At 43.0% G+C, this 21098-nt stretch overlaps 1 protein-coding gene across 1 annotated transcript in view; it reads right to left on the bottom strand.

Annotated features, from left to right (window-relative positions):
- Nucleotides 1-1305: 1305 nt before the first annotated feature.
- The window catches only part of ahcy (adenosylhomocysteinase), a 44293-nt gene continuing 24500 nt past the window's right edge, over nucleotides 1306-21098 (bottom strand). Inside the window, exons 5-10 of the mRNA XM_080204534.1 lie at nucleotides 18857-18969; nucleotides 16083-16290; nucleotides 13714-13801; nucleotides 11115-11232; nucleotides 4902-5096; nucleotides 1306-1644 (exon numbers count right to left, since the gene is read on the bottom strand). Of these exons, the coding sequence (XP_080060660.1) occupies nucleotides 1513-1644; nucleotides 4902-5096; nucleotides 11115-11232; nucleotides 13714-13801; nucleotides 16083-16290; nucleotides 18857-18969 (854 nt within the window). The 3' untranslated portion in view covers nucleotides 1306-1512. The remainder of the gene's footprint in view (nucleotides 1645-4901; nucleotides 5097-11114; nucleotides 11233-13713; nucleotides 13802-16082; nucleotides 16291-18856; nucleotides 18970-21098) is intronic.

Below are 21098 nucleotides of genomic sequence, written 5' to 3'. Positions count from 1 at the left end.
GATGTTGAGAGTAGCCTAGTGCTTCACGTCATTAGTGTACCCTTAAACTGGACAACACGACAGCTCAGTGACTATCACTGTTTGCTGTGCAGATACATGGATTTGGGCCAGTGTCTGTGGACGTTTGCACATTCTCCCCATGCTTGTGTGGGTTTTCTCCAGGTGCTCCGGTTTCCTCCCACACCCCAAAGATGTGCTGTTAGGCTGATTGGTGTAATGAATTGCCCCTAAATTAGTCTCCCTCTATGTGGAATGCCATAAGCATAGACAAGGTTCATAGGTGGAGGGGACTCAATGTTAAAATGGCAGCACGGGCTCGTTGGGCCAAAGGGCCTGTTTCTCATGCTGTGTTGTTCTTTGAGAGGTGACCTGAGAGAAGTCTACAAGATTAAGGGACATAGAGTGGATAGTCAGAAGCTTTTTCCCAGGGTGGAAGAGATAATTACTAGGGGGCACAGGTTTAAGGTGCAAAGGTTAAGGGTTAAAGGATATGTACAAGGTGAGTTTTTTTTAAAAAACTAACACAGGATGGTGGGTGCCCAGAACTCGCTGCTGGGGAGAGTAGTGGAAGCAGGTACGCTAGTGACTTTTAAGGGGCGTCAAATACATGCATAGGATGGGAATAGAGGGATGTGGTCCCCACAAGGATAGGGGGTTTTAGTTCACTTGGGCAGTGTGGTTGATGCAGGCTTGGAGGACCAAAGGGTCTGTTCCCATGCTCTAATTTTCTTTGTTCTGTCCTTTCTTAAACCAGGCCTCCTTTTGCCATGGTAATTCCATAATGCAATTTGCACCTGTAACTCACCAATCTTATTTACCACTTGGTGCATTCACATACATGTACAGTAACCCTGGTTTAGACTCCATTACAGTCTCCTTTGCTATCATTCCATGTTCTCTTCCATGTTCTAGTGCTGCCTCTCAGTATTCGGTGCACTTTAATATTTGTGAAAATTCATCCAAATGTTTATTCTTGGTGTGACCCTAGACTGAACATTTTCAAGCTATCTGGCATTCAAGGATTGCTGATGAGCCAGATTTAGGCCTTATCAGTGTGGGTGAAAAGGTTCATTCCTGCATGTGTACATCCAGGCAAACCCTAGTAGCACCACCACAAATGGAGCACAGACCTCCCTCAAGCCTGACCTCAGTGATGTCAGTCTAAATTGTGCTCCAATTGGACAAACTTCAATAGAGGAGTCACCTACACCCACAGAACAATACTGAAGTTCGACACTAAGGTAATGAATTTACACACAGCCGTGTTAGGCAAAAATCCTGAGATTAAAATAGGGAAAACTCAAGTGTTTTAGCAGGATTTTATTTCAATATCAATGCAGATACAAAATGAAGATGCTTTGGTGATTGAAATGGCCACAATGGCTGAAGAACAGATCAGTAATTTTCTTGGGACTTTGTAACCACTTGATTCCTGATAAAGATCCATCACAGATGCCAACAAGCCCCTCTGAGGAATGTTGCAATGCTTTGGTTTTTCTGGAAGCAAAGTGTTCAGTATCTGTAATGGTCTGGCTTAAAGGGGCCATCCACAGGTACACCAAGGTAACATGCCTGGTCTGGTGTTAGCTTGGTTAATTTCACTCCCAACTTCTCCAAGTGTGCAGCAGCCACTGCCTCATCCAGCTGAAAGAATCCGAAAAGTAGCATGTTAAAACAACAGTTGGAGCAATTTTCATAGACATGTACAGTAAAAAGGTTCAAATTAGAAACTCGAAGCAGGAGTTGGCCCTTCACGCCTGACCCACCATTACTCTGATCATGGCTGATTATCAAATTCAATATCCTGATCCCCCTTTCCTCCATATCCTTTGATCCCTTCAGCCCCAAGAGCTATTTCCTATGTAATAGGAAATAGGTAAGCTATTTCCTACGATAGAGACACATAGGACAAGGGGCCATGGACTTAAGGTGAGGGGGGAGAGGTACAACACAGATATTAGAGTGAGGTTTTTCTTACAGAGGGTAGTGGGGGTATGGAATGCTCTGCCAAATAAGGTGGTGGAGGCAAAAACACTAGAGTCATTTAAGAGTAACTTAGGCACATGAGTGGGTTGGAGATGGGTGGATATAGGAGATTGTTTTAAATAAGGGTCATTAGCATTGGGACGTCCCTGGTATGGTAAATGGATATGGTACAATAATAATGTTTTTTTTTCATTCACGGGTTTTAAGTCGGTCCGCCTTGTGTCCAACAAGGGGCGTACACGCGATGGGTCATACTTGGGCTGCTCTTGGTTGTTCGAGATTGGCCTAGTGCTTCATGTTATTAGTGTGTGCCTAAACTGGACCAGATACTGGGCAAGACGACAGCTCAGTGACTATCACTGATTGCTGTGCAGATACATGGATTTGGGCCAGTGTCTGTGGGAGTTTGCGCATTCTCCCCATGCTTGCATGGGTTTTCTCCAGATGCTCCGGTTTCCTTCCACACCCCAAAGATGTGCTGTTAGGCTGATTGGCAGTAATAAATTCTCCCTAAATTAGTTTCCCTCAATGTGGATGGCCATAAAACATTAGACAAGGGTCATGGGTGGAGGGGGGGGACTGGTGGTGTTGAGATGGCGGCGGGGGCTCGTTGGGCCTGTTTCCCGGGCTGTTTTTGTTCTTTGTGTCTAATTTCTTTTTTAAATTAGAATGTTTTGGCCTCAACATTCTGTGGCAGTGAACTCCACACATTCACCACCCACTGGATGAAGAAATTTCTTCTCACTTCAGTTCGAAAAGGTTTATTCCTTATCCTCACACTATGACCTCTAGTTCCGGACTCTGGTTCTGATGGTGGACATTCTATACAATTGCAGTAAAACACCCCTACCCCTATACTCAAATCCTCTCACTATGAAGGCTAACATACCTTTTGCCTTCTTTACTGCCTGCTGTACTTTGTGACTGATGCACAAGGATATTGAAGTCTCACCGAGCATCCACCTCTCTCAATTTACACCCATTCAAGTAATAATGTCTTTCTATTATTGCTACCAAGGTGGATAACTTCACATTTATCCACATTATACCAGCTATCCCAGGAATCAGTGAGTAGATGTATATATGGACTTCAGCAAGGCATTCGATAAGGTGCCCCTTGCAAGGCTTACTGAGAAAGCAAGGGGGATGGGATCCAAGGGGACTTGCTTTGTGGATCCAGAATTGGCCTGTCCACAGAAGGCAAAGAGTGGTTATAAATGGGTCATATTCTGCATGGAGGTCGGTCACCAGTGGAGTGCCCCAGGGATCTGTTCTGGGACCTTTGCTCTTTGTGATTTTTATAAATGACCTGGATGAGGAAGTGGAGGGATGGATTGGCAAGTTTGCTGATGACACGAAGGTTGAAGGTGTTGTGGCTAGTGTGGAGGGATGTCAGAAGTTGCAGCGAGACATTGATAGGATGCAAGACTGGGCAGAGAAGTGGCAGATGGACTTCAACCCAGGTAAGTGTGGAGTGGTTCATTTTGGCAGGTCAAATAGGATGGCATAATATTAGGGGTAGGACTCTTGACAGTGTGGAAGATCAGAAGGATCTTGGAGTCCGAGTTCATAGGACGCTCAAAGCAGCTGTGCAGGTTGAAGCTGTGGTTAAGGCGGCGTATGGTGTACTGGCCTTCATCAATCGTGGCGAGAGATAATGTTGCAGCTATATAGGACCCTGGTCAGACCCCACTTGGAGTACCGTGCTCAGTTCTGGTTGCCTCATTACAGGAAGGATGTGGAAGCCATAGAAAGGGTGCAGAGGAGATTTACAAGGGTGTTGCCTGGATTGGGGGGCATGCCTTATGAGGATAGGCTGAGGGAGCTCTGCCTTTTCTCCTTGGAAAGGTGAAGGGTGAGGGGTAACCTGATAGAGGTGTATAAGATGTTGAGTGGTATTGATTGAGTGGAAAGTCAGAGGCTTTTTCCCAGGGCTGAAATGGTTGCCATAAGAGGACACAGGTTTATGGTGCTGGAGAGTAGGTACAGAGATGTCAAGGGAAAGTTTTTTTACTGAGTGGTGGGTGCATGGAATGGGCTGCTGGCAACGGTGGTGGAGGCAGATGCAATAGGGTCTTTTAAGAGACTTTTAAATAAGAACATGGAACTTAGTAAGATGGAGGGTTATGAGTAAGCCTAGTAATCTCTAAGGTAGGGACATGTTTGGCACAACTTTGTGCACCGAAGGGCCTGTATTGTGCTGTAGTTTCTCTATGTTTCTATACTGCATCTAGTCATATATGCAGCTTGTCCAAACCACGCTGAAACATCTCTGCATCCTCCTCTCAGCTCACCCTCCTATCATTTGCAAATTTGGAGATAATACATTTAGTTCCCCCTTTCAAGTCATTAATATACAATGTTCCGCAAGAGTAGAAAAATGATCAATAAAAATGAGTCTGCACATTCTCCATGTCCACATGGATTTCCTCCGGGTGCTCCGGTTTCCTCCCACAGTCCAAAGATTTGCAGGCTAGATGGATTAGCCATAGTAAATGTGCAGGGTTTTGAGACCAGAGTGGGGGGGTGTGGTCGAGCTAAGATGTTTTTTTGAGAGATGGTGCAGATTCACTAGGCAAAATAGCCTTCTTCTGCAATGTAGAGATTCTATGATTTTATTCAACCAGGCCAACCATCTCCTTCAGTTACCACTAAAAACTGATTATCTGGCCATGCATTTCATTGTTGGTTATGTGCACATTTATCTACAGAATAGCAGGTACTGCACCTCAAATGTTAACCTTATACGAACTGAGGAATATTAAAAATCATTTCATAGGTTCAAGTCTTTGCCATATTCCAAATATCTAAAGCAATCAGCAGGTTGAAAAAGCTCATAAGAAAACTAAACTCAACATTAAAATCTCCAGATAAAATTTATCTCCAGATTCAACTACAGATAAAAGACCACTCACCTTCTTTGGCAGGAAGTGTACGCCCACTGGATACTTGCCAGGATTGGTCCACAGCTCAATCTGTGCCAGGACTTGGTTGGTAAAAGAGTTGCTCATTACAAAGCTGGGATGGCCCATTGCACAGCCAAGATTCACCAAACGACCCTCAGCAAGAACAATGATGTGGCGACCGTTCTTTAGCTGATAGCGATCCACCTGTGCCCCAGAACACAGTTTGAAACAGACTGAATGGTTAGTGGCGCTACCGCTCAGGTAATGTAAACAAAGCATGTCAGAGGACCACCACATACAACTGCTGCAGCTCAGGGACACAGGCCACAAATTAAACTGTAGGTGAATCAGGAGCTACAGCAAAGTTTCATGACAGAAGCCTGCCTCATCCTTTCTGCACTCCGCGCTGAACAATGCAAATTTACAATTTTTATACATTACTCAGACTGAGATTTAGGGAGCTGGATTATAAACCTGGCAACAGTATGGATAGCAATGAAACCAGTTGCAGGCTCTAAGATGACAAACAATGTGTTAAGTCATATTAACGTAGATATCACAAGTGTAAATATTTCATTGATTGTCATTTGAACTTGATACATTCATTCTATTACAAGAATGATGAAACATCTTCTGCAAATCATTGCAATATTCAGTGTGTATGAAATGTATTTAATCTTATCCATGGGGTCATGGTTAGTAAACAAGCCCAATTTCAATCTTGCTGTGCCCTGAGTTTAAGGAGGGCCACTCATGCAGCCCACTCACTGGCTTAAGTTGTCCATCACTGGTGTAGAGTCACAAGGACCAGAAGGAATACATACAAGGATGTGGAGGGGATTAACTGATGGAAATTTCAGAGATGTTAACCATAATTTTCCAAATCTTCTTAGTGATGTCAGAAGACTGGAGAATTACAAATGTTACATAGAACATTACAGCACAGAACAGGCCCTTCGGCCCACGATGTTGCGCCGACCAGTTAAAAAACAATGACCCACTAACCTAAACCAATTCCTTTTCGTCCATAAACCTATCCACGGATCTCTTAAACGCCCCCAAACTAGGCGCATTTACAACCGCAGCAGGCAGGGCATTCCAATCCCTCACCACCCTCTGGGTAAAGAACCTACCCCTGACATCCGTCCTATAACTACCCCCCCCCTTAATTTAAAGCCATGCCCCCCCGTGCTAGCTTTCTCCATCCGAGGAAAAAGGCTATCACTGTCCACCCTATCTAAACCTCTAATCATCTTATATGTTTCAATAAGATCCCCTCTTAGCCGCCTTCTTTCCAGCAAAAACAACCCCAAATCCCTCAGTCTCTCCTCATAGGACCTCCCCTCCATACCAGGCAACATCCTGGTAAACCTCCTCTGCACCCTCTCCAAAGCCTCCACGTCCTTCCTGTAATGTGGGGACCAGAACTGCACACAGTACTCCAAGTGCGGCCGCACCAGAGTTGTGTACAGTTGCAACATGACGCTGTGACTCCTAAATTCAATCCCCCTACCAATAAACGCCAAGACACCGTATGCCTTCTTAACAACCCTATCTACTTGATTCCCAACTTTCAGGGATCTATGCACACATACACCCAGATCCCTCTGTTCATCCACACTATTCAAAGTCCTCCCGTTAGCCCTATACTCAACACATCTGTTATTCCTACCAAAGTGAATTAACCTCACACTTCTCCGCATTAAACTCCATCCGCCACCTCTCGGCCCAGCTCTGCAACCTGTCTAAGTCACCCTGCAAACTATGACACCCTTCCTCACTATCTACCACACCCCCGACTTTGGTGTCATCAGCAAATTTACTAATCCACCCAACTATACCCTCATCCAGATCATTAATAAAAATTACAAACAGCAGTGGCCCCAAAACAGATCCCTGAGGCATAGTTCTTCAAACAAAACAAGCCAGTAAGTTTAACCTCAGTGGACAAAATTAACGTTATTGGACAAATGTAGATTTAGGAAAGCCAGCATGGATTTATGAAAAGCAGATAATGTTTAATTAACTTGCTTGACAGAAATTAGAAGCAGTAGACCACTCTGCCCTTCCAGCCTGCTCTGCCAGTCATTTTCATCATGGCTGATCATCAAATTCAATATCCTGACCCCCTCCCCCCAAATCCCTTGATTCCTTTAACCCCAAGAGCTTCTAATTTCCTCTTGAAATCAGACAATGTTTTGTCTTCAACTACATTCTGTGGTAGTGAATTCCACACATTCACCACACTCTGGGCAAAGAAATTTCTCCTCACTTCAGTCCTAAAAAGTTTACCCCTATCCTCAAACTATGACACTCTAGTTCTGGACTCCCCCACATTTGGAAACATTTTTTGAATCCACCTTGTTTAATCTTGTTAGAATTTTTTAAGTTCCTAAGAGATCCCCTCTTTACTAAATTCCAATGAATATAATCCTAACTGACTAAGTCTCTTCTCATATGACAAACCTTCCCTCTATAGCAAGGGCATCCTTCTTCAGATAAGAATGCCAAAAATACACCAGGTGTGGTCTCACCAACACCCTGTACAATTGCAATAAAATATCCTTATCCTCAAATCCTCTATGAAATCCAACATACCATTTGCCTTCTTTACTGCCTGCTGTACCTGCGCTCTTACTTTCAGCGACTGATGTACAGAAACTCCAAGGTCTTGCTAAATATCCACCTCCCGCAATTTTTACCCATTCAAATAATAATCTGTGTTCCTATTATTGCTACTGAAATGGATAATCTCACATTTATCCACACTATACTGCATCTGCCATTCATACACCTACTCACTCAGCCTATGGTTGATGTAGTGTACATGGACTTACAAATTGCATTTGGTAAAATACCACATGGAAGAATTCCTGGAATAAAAAGGATATTAGCAACATGGATACAAGATTGGTTGAGTGACAGAAAACAGTATCAGTGAACAGTTGTTTCTTTGCACAATGGTTTATTGTGGGAATTCCCAAAGAATCTGCATTGGGATCCTCTGCTCTTCCTATATAAGAATGATCAAGACTTTGATGTACAGAGCACAATTTCAAAATTTATAAATGAGACAAAACTTGGAAAAATGGCAAGGAAAATAGCGTTAAACTTTAAAAAGAGACAAAATGTTGCACTAGGCTGACAAATGGCAATGAAATTTAATGCTGAAAGTGAGAGGTGATACAATTTGTTAGGAAGAACACGGAAAGACAATATAAATAAAGGGATTTGTGATTATTCTTTGCAACATTATAAGCGTCTTTTCATATAATGCTAGCCATGAACTTCCAAAGTAAGCCATGGACAGATCTTTCTCACCATGCCTTCGCTTCTTAAATGGACAATTGCCAGGTAAACACTTGGGAACTGAGACTTCCAGGGTATCTTTGGGGTAGTCCCCCACCAACCACCCCACCAAATCCAATGCTGGGAGGCATGGCCCAAAACATTATTAATTAATCCCACCTCTTCACACTGTGTTTAAAATATCTTTATCCTGAGTTGGTTTTAGAACATATTGTTCCAGGATTCTGGAACAAAAGCATCATACAAAGTCATGTCCCAGACCACCTTTGCCAATTTCACTGGACTAAACTATATGAACATTAAAGTCATCCAAAACTATTATATTGCCTTTGTTACAAATGCCAATAATTGATTGGTTAATGCTCTGCCCAACAGTATAAAGTCCAATTAGGGAGCCGATCAACTACTTTCACCATTGTTTCTGACCCTTGCTATTCCTAATCTCCACCCATACACATTATACTTTCTTGTTGCTGTTCTGATGTCATCCTTTATTATGAGGGCTGCTACTCCACCTCTTCCATTCAGTCTTTTCAAAACATTATGTAGTCTGGATTATTTGTTGCCAACCTTGGTCACCTTGCACCCACATCTCTAATGGCAGTTGGATCTCTATTTATGTCACTAGTTCATCTATCTTATTGCAGAAGGTTTGAACATTCTGATAATAAAACTAATACCGAAGTCACTTTATTCCTATTATTCCCTGCATGGGCCTTATTTTCTGTTACCATTAAAATCCCAATGCTTTCCTGTTCCGCTCAGCATCTCTTGACTCTCACAAATATATTTCTATTGTCTCAACTTTTTATCATTGGATTTCTACATCTCCCTTCATCTGCACCCTTCTCACCCTTATTTAAAGTTACTTTTCAATACCCTTTACCATATTTGTTAGTGCATTTTAAGCTCTTCCTGTCACACGCTGGTTATCAATACCTGTTATGCTACTCTGCACCACTGCCTTGTCCTTTCTCTAACTTTCCAAATTCTCCTCTCACACCAAACTTTGAGCCAGATATCCAACCCTGAGTTTGGTTACCCCCAAGCCAATTTGTTTCTTGTTCAGGTGGTAACCAGCGATTACCACAAGGGTTTTGCTTTTGAAATTACCCCTAGCTACTCATCTTCACTCAAGCAGATGCTCTTTCTTGGCACCATAACAACTGGATCCTCTCCTTCCCACTGCAAGTTCCTCTCCCACCATGAGCTCACATCCTTAACCCCAACAAGGCGAGCAACTGTCTTCAGAACTCATGCTATTGGCTGCATTATCCAATCTTCTCATGTTGCTGTTCCGTCCAGTACTGTATTCATTTTCAATCTCCTCTCATAATGGAGGGCTGTGACAAGTGGCGTTCCTTAGAGACCAGTGCTGGGACCTTCACTGTGTATAATATATAGATAAATGATTTGGAGGAAAATGTAACTGGATTGATTAAGTTTGTGGACTACAAAGGTTGGTGGATTCGCGGATAGTGATGAGGACCACCAGAGGAGACAGCAGGATAGAGATCAGTTGGAGACTTGGGCACAGAGATGGCAGATGGAGTTTAATCCAGACAAATGTGAGGTAATGCATTTTGGAAGGTCTAATACAGATAGGAAATATACAGTAAGTGGCAGAACCCTTAAAGAGTATTGACAGGCAAAGAGATCTGCGACTACAGGTACACAGGTCACTGAAGGTGGCAATGCAGGTGGAAAAGGTAGTCATGAAAGCATACAGCATGCTTGTCTTTATCAGCCAAGGTATTGAGTTTAAAAATTGGCAAATCATGTTGCAGCTTTATAGAACCTTAGTTAGGCCACACTTGGAATACAGTGTTCAATTCTGGTTGTCACACTACCAGAAGGATGTGGAGGTTTTGCAAGTGGTACAGAAAAGATTTACCAGGATATTGCCTAAAAGGCTGGAGAAACTTGGTTTGTTCTCATTGGAGTGACGGAGGTTGAGGGGCAACCTAATAGACGTCTACAAGATTATGAGGGGCTTGGACATAGTGCATAGTCAGAAGCTTTTTCCTAGGGTGGAACAATTACCAGGAGGCATAGGTTTGACATGCAAGGTTTAAAGGCGATGCGAGTGTCTGGAACTCATTGCCGGGAAAGGTAGTGGAAGCGGATACGGTACTGACTTTTAAGGGACATCTTGACAAGTACATGAATAGGATGGGAATAGAGGGATATGGTCCCCAGAAAGGTTGGGGTTTTAGTTAAGTTGGGCAGCATGGTTGGTGCAGGCTTGGAAGACTGAAGGGCCTGTTCCTGTGCTACAACTTTTTGTTCTTTCTTGAATGCTCCTTGTACCATTGTCAAGTTGTTTATCCACCTAACAGTCCCTGCTCTGGTCCACACAAGTTACATGAACCTCAGATCTATTGGGACAATTGCAGAGTCTGAGGTCCCTCCATTGTTGGTCCCATACCTATCTCACTCACTGACACTAGCCCATACTTTGAATGCCAAGTAACCTTAACTGGGACATTGCTTTGAACATTGCAGAACTGCCATTATAAGTTGCTGCTCTCTCAACCCTCCACGTCATTAAGTGTCTTTAAGACAGAGATAGATAGGTTCTTGATTAATAAGGGAATCAGGGATTATGGGGAAAAGGCAGACGAATGGGGATGAGAAAAATATCAGCCATGATTGAATGGCAGACCAGACTTGATGGGTCTAATTCTGCTCCTACATCTCATGATCTCTGCCTCAATGGAACAAGAGCATCATCTAATGGAGTAGCATGACACTGAATCTCCCTCACTTAACCTGTGATCTTCAGATTAAGATAGCCAGCTTGGTACCCAAATGGGACCAGTGTCTGCTGAGGGCGCAATAGTCAACAGAAACTGGATCAGAGGTGCACAAATTAATTTCATACAGGAAGCTGTGTAAAAAGTCATCATTTACCTGGGGTTTAATATTCACTTTCTTGACGGCATTATTATTCAGCCATTTTACATCCAGCTCAATATCAAAATGGCCAATGTTACAGACAATTGCATCATCTTTCATTTCTTGGAAGTGCCTGAATGGGAAAGGGGCAGAGGCAAGAACAGAACAAAAGGACAATGAGAGAAAAACACTATAATCAGGATTGAGAAAATATAAATAATTAGACAGTTCAGTGACAATGAAACTGTTACTTGAACAAAGATAAAGCATTAGAAGGATACTCAAAGTCCATCAGATTGTCAAAAAGCTACTTTTTGTCAGTTCCACAAACTTATTAATCTGTAGTTAGACCATGTGACAGCAGGGTCTCTCCTTTCCAAAGATGGCGTCCCTACTCCAGTAACAGTATCTGACTGTTTTATACTCTGGATAGTTGTGCTGAATGCATTGGCTCTCCAATGTAAAGGCACAGCAGGAATGCAACAGAATGGCTCAGACTAAGACTATAGACCATTATACTTTTAATTCACAACATCTGTTTTCCAGTTGATATATGGCCACCTGGTGCCCCAAAATTGCAGCTAGAATGTGTGCATTTACAACATTGGTTCAGGACAAGAATGAGGTGATCCTTGTCTCTACCTGATGCAACTATTCATTATTTATCTACAAAGGGGCCAACATATACTGGAAGATCTGTTTCTGCAGCCAGCCCTATTGTGGGAAACAGTTGGGGAACCAGGCCCAGGAATCAGCAGCAATCAAGGGTAATAAAATTGTGATATGAGCTAGAAAAAGCAACATTTCTTCTTCGATCACACATTAGAAAGGGTTCCTACTGATCATCTTCACCCACCCAACTCTCCTGCTTCCCTCCACCTTTCATCAACACAGATTCCGGCATGAGATTCCCAACAACCACAACCTCTCTGGGGTGGGGTGAGCATGTGTGCATGAGCAGAGAGAGTAGGGCTATATATTCAGAAATCTTTCAAGTGGTAGTAGAGAGTTGTTTTTCAAACTGGAGGCCTGTGACCAGCGGTGTGCCTCAGGGATCAGTGCTGGGTCCATTGTTATTTGTCATGTATATTAATGATTTGGATGAGAATATAGGAGGCATGGTTAGTAAGTTTGCAGATGACACCAAGATTGGTGGTATAGTGGACAGTGAAGAAAGTTGCCTCCAACTGCAGCAGAATCTTGATCAATTGGGCCAGTGGGCTGACGAATGGCTGATGGAGTTTAATTTAGACAAATGCGAGGTGATGCATTTTGGTAGACTGAACCAGGGTAGGACTTACTCAGTTAATGGTAGGGTGTTGGGGAGAGTTACAGAACAAAAATCTAGGGATACATATTCATAGCTCCTTGAAAGTGGAGTCACAGGTAGACAGTACTGAAACAGGCATTCGGCACGCTTGGTTTCATTGGTCAGAACAATTGAATACAGGAGTTGGAATGTGTTGAAGTTGTACGAGACATTGGTAAGGCTGCACTTGGAGTACTGTGTGCAATTCTGGTCACCCTATTATAAAAATTATATTATTAAACTAAAAAGAGTGCAGAAAAGATTTATTAAGATGCTACTGGGACTCGACGGATTGAGTTATAAGAAGGGCTGGATAGACTGGGACCTTTTTTCTGGACCATTGGAGGCTGATGGGTGATCTTATAGACGTCTATAAAATAATGAGGAGCACAGATCAATTAGATAGTCAATATCTTTTCCCAAAGGCAGGGGTGTCTAAAACTAGAGGGCACAGGTTTAAGGTGAGAGACACAGAAGTGTCCAGAGGGGCAATTTTTTCCAGAGGGTGGTGAGCGTCTGGAACAAGCTGCCAGAGGTAGTAATAGAGGTGGGTACAATGTTGTCTTTTAAAAAGCATTTAGATAGTTACATGGGTACGATGGGTATTGATGGATATGAGTCAAATGCAGGCAACTGGGATTAGCTAAGGGGTTTTAAAAAAGGGCGGCATGGACAAGTTGGTTTCCATGCTGAAAACCTGAGTCTATGGGGACAGATAAAGCTGATATGAAGTTTAAGAAAATGTATGGGATACTTAGCTTTGTAAAGATGGGTTCTATTCCAAACTAAAGGGCATAATAAATTTCCAAATACCTTTAACTAGACCTCAGCCAGACTATTATGGACAATTCTGGGGACAACATTTTAGGAAAGATGTCAAGGCCCTGGAGAGTTCCAAGGTTTACAAGGATGATATCAAGGATGGTATGTTAAAACCAGGGAAGCCTGGAGTTATCTGAAAAAACAAAGGTTCAGGGACTATCCAGTAAAAGTATCCAAAATTAGGAGGGATTTTGAAAAAGCAAATTATCAACTGATTTTAAATAACTGCAAAAATTAGAGAGTAAGTGAGGAGAAACTTGTCCTGGGGAGTGGGTTATGATGTTTTGGAACATACTGCCTGAAAAAGTTGAACTCAGGTTCCATTGGAATCTTCCCCAGGCAGTTGGCTAGCATCTTGATTCAAGTGGATATCGAGCCACAGTTATGACAGGTTGAACAGTTACTTTCCATCCAAAGAGTAACTCGGGTAAAAACCAACACTAAACTGATAAAAATCAGACTACAGCACCAGTCATTTCTTACCTTCCCAGAACGATATCTTTGCAGCCAGTTGTTGTCACAAAGATATTTCCCTCTTTACATGCCTCATCCATGGTTGTGACCTCATAACCTAAAAAATAAATCAAGCTGGATACACAGAATGAATGAGACAAAGAAACAGCTTTAAGGTAGCAAAGTTTAACTGATCTAACCCAGATCTTGATTACTGCCATTCAATTAAATGCTCAAGCCCATCATTTAAATTAGTGTGGATGTTGTGGCAGAGGGAGGGGGAGAAGCGAGAGAGAGAAATCCTCTGGATTCAACTCCAGTTCAAAAAGGAAAGTCTTTGCAGCTAATATGTAAAATGTTTGTGGTGTTTTGAAATTTGGCAAAAAATTGGTATATGGAGTACAATATGGGAAAATATGAACATGTCCACTTTGACAGGAAGGACTGAAATGCAGTGTACTACTCAAATGGAGAAAATTACAAAATTCTGAGGTACAGGGGATCTGGGTGTCAAGATACATGAATCACAAAAAGTTACGATGCAGGTACAGCAAGAGATTACAAAGGAAAATGGAATGTTGCCGTTTATTGCATGAGGAATGGAATTTAGAAAATTGGGATGTTTTTCCACAGTTGTACAGGACAATGGGGAGGCCAGGATATCCCACTCCTGATCATAATTTGCCGAAACTTTGCCTGGAATTAGCAACATTTGACTCTTTCAGTATCTTTCAGGACTATCTGCAGCATGTGAGAAAGTGAGGAACCTCATTAAACTGGAGTCAGAAAGGCATCATCTGACTCTGCGATTGAGATGTGTTGCTGGGTGTAGTAACAAAACTCCAGGCAACCACCAATGGATAAATGCAACAACTATTTATTTACTATTTACAAGAAACAGCTCCTACAATCTGCTTTAAAGCCATCCATATGCACTGCCATTTGACTGCACAGGGAGTCATGTAGTCTCCATGATTTGCCAAATCCTCAAATGAGAAAGTCACTTAGTCTCAGAGGTTCGCTGCAACATCCTTCTGCCTTTAGGTTCCCTAGTATCTGAAAACATCAACATCAATATCCCAGACTATGGGGGACTTCCATTTAAGTTGACAGTAACAAGGTATCACTGGTCGGGGTTCCTCTTCAGGCGTTGTCTTGCTTGAGTCAGCCTCACAGCTGAGGCAGAGGAAGAGGGTAGAAAGAGGGAGGCAGAGAGACAGAAGGAGACAGAGAGAAGCATAGAGAAAGAGAGACAGACAGACAGAGGAGCACAGAAAGAGAGAGACATACATAATGCATTTAAGAACATAAGAAATAGGAGCAGGAGTAGGCCATCTAGCCCTTCGACCCTGCCCCGTCATTCAATAAGATCACGGCTGATCTGAAGTGGATCAGTTCCACTTTCCCGCTTTCTCCCCATAACCCTTAATTCCCTTGTCGATCAGAAACCTATCTGCCCCTGAGTTAAATATATTCGATGAGGTAGCCTGCACCACTTCAGTGGGCAGAGAATTCCAGAGATTCACCACCCTTTGAGTGAAGAAGTTCCTCCTCAACTCCGACCTAAACTGCCCCCCCCCCGCCTTATTTTGAGGCTGTGCCCTCTAGTTCTGCTATCCTTTCTAAGCAGGAAGGATCTCTCTATCTCTAACCTATCTAGCCCCATCACTACCTTATATGTCTCTATAAGATCCCCCTCAGCCTTCTAAACTCCAACGAGTACAGGTCCAGTCTATTCAATCTCTCTTCAGAGGGTGGTGAGGGATTGGAATGCCCTGCCTGCTGCGGTTGTAAATGCGCCTAGTTTGGGATAGGTTTATGGACGAAAAGGGATTGGTTTAGATTAGTGGGTCAGTGTTTTTTTTTAAAAAACTGATCGGCGCAACATCGTGGGCCGAAGGGCCTGTTCTGCGCTGTAATGTTCTACATATACTTCTTGTTCAAGTACATCCTCAGCCACTGCCTGTTCCACCCCCATGGCAACAGGATCTGGGTTTAAAATGGCCTGTCTGGTGCCCTCAACGCTGACCAGGATATAAAAGGGGAGGGCATCACAACATTGGTTAAAGACGAAATCACAACTGTGAGGAGGGATGATATGTTAGAATAAAAGCCAACTCCAGCATCATTCTGTACTAGAACAAAGAACAAAACAGCACAGGAAACAGACCCTTTGGCCCTACAAGCCCGTGCCACCCATTTTAACACTCTGAGTGCCTCATTCCAATCCTCCTTCTACCTACGACTTTTGTCTACATCTAGTGACATTTCTTATCGAGATAAATACATTACATGCAAACACACTACTACTCAGTTCCAAGAAATTGAGTAGACAGAAAACAATATTTCTCATGTTTAGTCTTCACAGTTCAGTAGACAACAGCATCTTTCATCCTTACCTTCCATAGCAGCCTGGAGAGCATTGATGGGGTCGATTTCAGTTATTATAACTCTGGCTCCAAAGCCGTGAAGAGCCTGTGCACATCCCTTGCCCACATCACCATATCCTGCCACCACTGCCACTTTTCCAGCTATCATAACATCTGTGGCACGCTTGATACCATCAATGAGTGATTCTCGGCATCCATACAGATTGTCAAACTTGCTCTGGAGGAAAGATTGAAATGAAAATGAGAAACTAAACAAACAACTTCCTTGCGCATCACCACCACCCCCTTCAGCCAACCTTCACACCCTGGTTCTGAGTCAACAACTCTTCACTAGAGTAGTAAACATTAATTCAGGGACTTATGGCTGAGGGCCTCTGTAAAATTCCACATAATACAGAACATGAGAAATAAATGGACCACAAAATCCGTTGAGCCTGCTCCACTATTCTGTATGATCAAAGCACAAAAACACAGGAACAGCCCCTTCAGCCCACCAAGCCTGCGCCGACCACATTGTCCTACCTAGACCAACCACCTGTATCCCTCTATTCCTCAACTGCTCATATGTCTATCCATATAAGTCTTAAGTATCGCTAACATGTCTGCCTCAACCATCTCCATCCGGAGTTGAGATTAAAAACCTGTCTATTTCAGTCTCAGATATAGTCAACGATTAAATTCCTCTTCCATCATTCAAATAGATCTTGGATATCTGTGATCTAACTCAATATATTTGCCTTTGCCCCAAATCCCCAATACCTTTGTGTAACAATCCATTTCACATTTAAAATTAGCATAAAAAATTCAATTGTCAATTCCAGAGAAAGTTCCAATTTTATTTTGTTCTTTGCATTTCCTACTTTCAGTCCCGCCAGGTCAGGCTCTAATTTTTTTTCAAAGAGTCTAATGTTAGAATTCCCGATTAGCTGAGATAATCCCAATTTAACTCAGTGAAAATATGTATTAAAAGGTGCAATTGCATTGAGAGGCTGCAGAGAAAATTTATAAGAGTTGCCACAAATACCACGTGGAAATGTCAGATAGGCAAGGTTGTTCCCTTTGTAACATGATAATCAACAAGCTTTGCACATGAGCAGTGGGAGAGAGCACATCCTGACTGAGGGACTGCCAGAGTGAGTGTAGTGAAGCTCGGTGAGAATTGAATTGGTAAGGCTCTCCTTTTCTTTATATGTTTAACAGTCTAGTTAATAATGCTAAATTCTCTCTCAGTATACCTGAACAGGTGCTGGAGTGTGTCAACTAGGGGATTTTCACAGTAACTTCATTGCAGTGTTAACGCAAGTTCACTTGTGATATTAATAAACAAACTTTAAAAAGCTTTAATACATTAAACTTTAAAAAGGGGAAAATAGAGTGTGAGAGGAAGCTTGTGGGGAACATAAAAACTGACTGCAAAAGTTTCTATAGATGTGTGATAAGAAAAAGATTCAAGACAAATGTAGACCCTTTACAATCAAACAGGAATTTATAATGGCGAACAAAGAAATAGCTGACCAAACTAAATGCATACTTTGGTTCTGTCTTCAGAAAGGAGGACACAACTAACATACCAGAATTGTTGGTGAACACAGGGTTTAGTGAGAGTGAGGAGCTGAAGCAAATCAGCATTAATAGAGAAATGGTGTGAGTAAATTGACGGGATTGAAGGCTGGTAATTCCCCAGGGCCTGATAATCTACATCCCACATTAGTTAAGGAAACGGTTCTAGAAATAGTGAATGCTTTGGTGGTCATCTTCCAGGATTCTAAAGGGTCTGGAACAGTTCCTGAGGATTGGAGGGTAGCTAATGTAATCCCAGAACAGTCAGCGTAATGTCAGTAGTAAGGAAAGTTCTAGAGTCCAATATCAAAGATCTTAATGCAGAGCACTTGGAAAACAGTGGCTGGATCAGACAGAGTCACATGGATTTACGAAAAGGAAATCATGCTTGACAAGGCTATTGGAATTCTTTGAGGTTGTAACTATGAGGGGCAGTTAGTCCATGTGATCTATTTGAATTTTCAAAAGGCTTTGACAAAGTCCTACGTAAGAGATTAATGCTTAAAATCAAAGCTCATGAAATTATGGGCAGTGTATTGAGATGGATAAAAACTGGGACAACAGGTCTCAGCCTTGTGATTCTAGCCACTGCTTGAGCTTTGAAACCCAGAGCTCAAGCTTCTGCAGCTGACAGCAATTCTGCACATATGGTGTCTAGGGCACCAGTACTTTCCATGATCTTGTCCACATTACAGGACACACATTCCACTTGACTGAGCTGCCATTCCATGCTTTAACTTGAAGGTGTATTATCGACCTGGTTAGTGAATGGAATGAGGTGGAAAGAATGCAACAGATTCCCGACAGTGATACTTATATTTCAGGGGTTCAGTTATGTGGAGATATTGTACAAGCTATAGTTTTATTCCTTAGAGTCTCAAAGGCTATAGGGGGATTCAATTTTTTAAATTTTGAATTATTTCATTGGGTGTCACTGGCAAGGCCTGCATTTGTTGTCCATCTCTATTGCTCCCGAACGGAACAGTCTGCGGTTTCAGATGGTAGTTCAGAGTCGATCACATTCTGGAGTAAGGTGGTCACCATCACCAAGACCATCTTTCAACTTCAGGTTTATTCATTGCTTGAATCTATAGTTCATCAGCTGCCATGGTGGGATTTGAATTCTAGTCTGGATTATTAGTTCAAGACTTTGCCATTACATAAGCTCCCTCTAAAAATGCAGAGTTAGTTAATACATTGGAAATCTCATTAGGGCAGATTACCTTAGTGACAGAGTCATTCACATTAAAGGCAGGAACTTTAAGTTCTTTGTTCTTGTGCATCTTATAGAGATTGTGGACTCCAGTTGTAGTCTCTTCAGAAATTCCTTTGATATCTGCAAAATCAGCAAGCACTTCAACATGTCATGGCCAAATAAACAATAAGTCAGATAAGTCCTGTGCTGTAATGTTCTATGATTCTGAGTGATCCATGATGTGGGTATGCCGGCGTTGGACTGGCGTAAACACACTAAAAAGTGTTGTCAGACTTTTTACTGAGTGATCCAGTCAGAGCAGGAGGGAGAAAATGTTCTCACTGGGATAGAGAACTAGAAGGTACAGATTTAAGACAATTGGCAAACATCACAATGCTGACATGGAGAATTTTTTTTCCACACAATACTTGGATAGGCTCTGGAATGCAGTGCAAGAGTGTGTCATGGAGGCAGGTTCACTTAAAGCATTCAAAAAGAAATTGGATTATTATCTTAAATGGACTTTGGGGTAAACTCAGGAAGGTGTCACTAGGTGAATTGCTCCTTTAGAGCCAACACAGATGGGCCAAATCACTGTCTGCAACACTTAAACATCCTATGAAGAGACACTGTAGGTAAAGCAAGTAGGCAAAAACCCTGCTCTGGAACAAGATAGAGTCATACAATCCCTAAGTGCAGAAGGAGGCCATTCAGGCCATCAAGTCTGTACTGACTCTCAAAGAGCAACTTACCAAGGCCCACTACTTCATCCTATTTTCATGAACCCTCACGTTTATCATGGCTAATCCACCTAACCTACACATTTATTGGAATTCTATGAGGATGTGTCTAGTGCGGTGGATAGAGGAGAACCGGTGGATGTGGTGTTTCTTGATTTTCAGAAGGCGTTTGATAAGGTGCCGCACAAGAGGTTGTTACAGAAGGTTAGGAGGCATGGAGTTGGGGATAGGGTGTTAGCGTGGATAGGGGATTGGCTGTCAAATAGGAGGCAGAGAGTGGGGATCAATGGGTGCTATTCGGATTGGCGGTTGGTGACTAGTGGAGTGCCCCAGGGGTCGGTGCTGGGGCCTCAGCTATTTACCATTTATATAGATGATCTGGAGGAGGGAACCGAGTGTATGGTGTCGAAATTTGCTGATGACGCCAAGATTGGTGGAACGGCAAATTGTGCGGAGGGTGTGGAAAGTCTGCAGAAGGATCTAGATAGGCTGGGCGAATGGGCCAGGAACTGACAAATGGAATTTAATGTTGGCAAGTGTGAAGTTGTCCACTTTGGTAGGAAGGACTACTATGTACATGGCGAAAAACTGCAGCATGCGATGGTGCAGAGGGACCTCGGGGTCCTTGTGCATGAGTTGCAAAAACCCAGCCTGCAGGTGCAGCAGATGGTCAGGAAGGTGAATGGGATGCTGGCCTTCATAGCGAGGGGGATTGAATATAAAAGTAGGGAGGTCTTGCTGCAACTGTACAGGGCACTGGTGAGGCCGCAGCTGGAGTACTGTGTGCAGTTTTGGTCACCGCACTTACGCAAGGATATTTTGACCTTGGAGGGAGTGCAGAGGAGGTTCACTAGGCTGATACCGGAGTTGAGGGGGTTGAGCTATGAGGAGAGGCTGAATAAACTAGGCTTGTACTCGTTAGAGTTTAGAAGAATGAGGGGAGATCTCATCGAGACGTACAAGATGGTGAATGGGATGGATAGGATAAGAGGTGGAGAGGCTCTTCCCGCTCAGAAAGGACAGCAGGACTAGAGGGCACAGCCTCAAGATGGGGGGGGCGGTTTAGAACGGAGTTGAGGAGGAACGTCTTCACTCAAAGGGTGGTGAATCTCAAATTCTCTGCCCGTTGAAGTGGTGGAGGCTGCCTCGCTAAATATATTTAAGACGTGGGTAGATAGGCTTTTGATAGGCAAGGGGATTAAGGGTAATGGGGAGAAGGCAGGAAAGTGGAACTGAGCTACGTCAGATCAGCCATGATTTTACTGAATGGCGGGGCAGTCTCGAAGGGCTAGATGGCCTACTCCTGCTCCTATTTCTTATGTTCTTATGAACTGTGGATGGAAGCCAAAGCACCCGGAGGAAACCCACGCAGACACGGGAGAATGTGCAAACTCCAAAAATACAGGTTTAAGCTGCTGGGGAGTAGGTACAGAGGAGATGTCAGGGGTAAGTTTTTCACTCAGAGGTGGTGAGTGAGTGGAATCAGCTGCTGTCGGTGGTGGTGGAGGCAAACTCGCTGGGGTCTTTTAA

Source organism: Carcharhinus amblyrhynchos, chromosome 16 (genome assembly GCF_965287045.1).
Source record: "Carcharhinus amblyrhynchos chromosome 16, sCarAmb.v2.hapA, whole genome shotgun sequence".
In the NCBI taxonomy this organism is placed as follows: Eukaryota; Metazoa; Chordata; class Chondrichthyes; order Carcharhiniformes; family Carcharhinidae; genus Carcharhinus; species Carcharhinus amblyrhynchos.
Note: the sequence above shows the minus strand (reverse complement) of the source record. Positions and strands in the feature narration are given on the sequence as shown.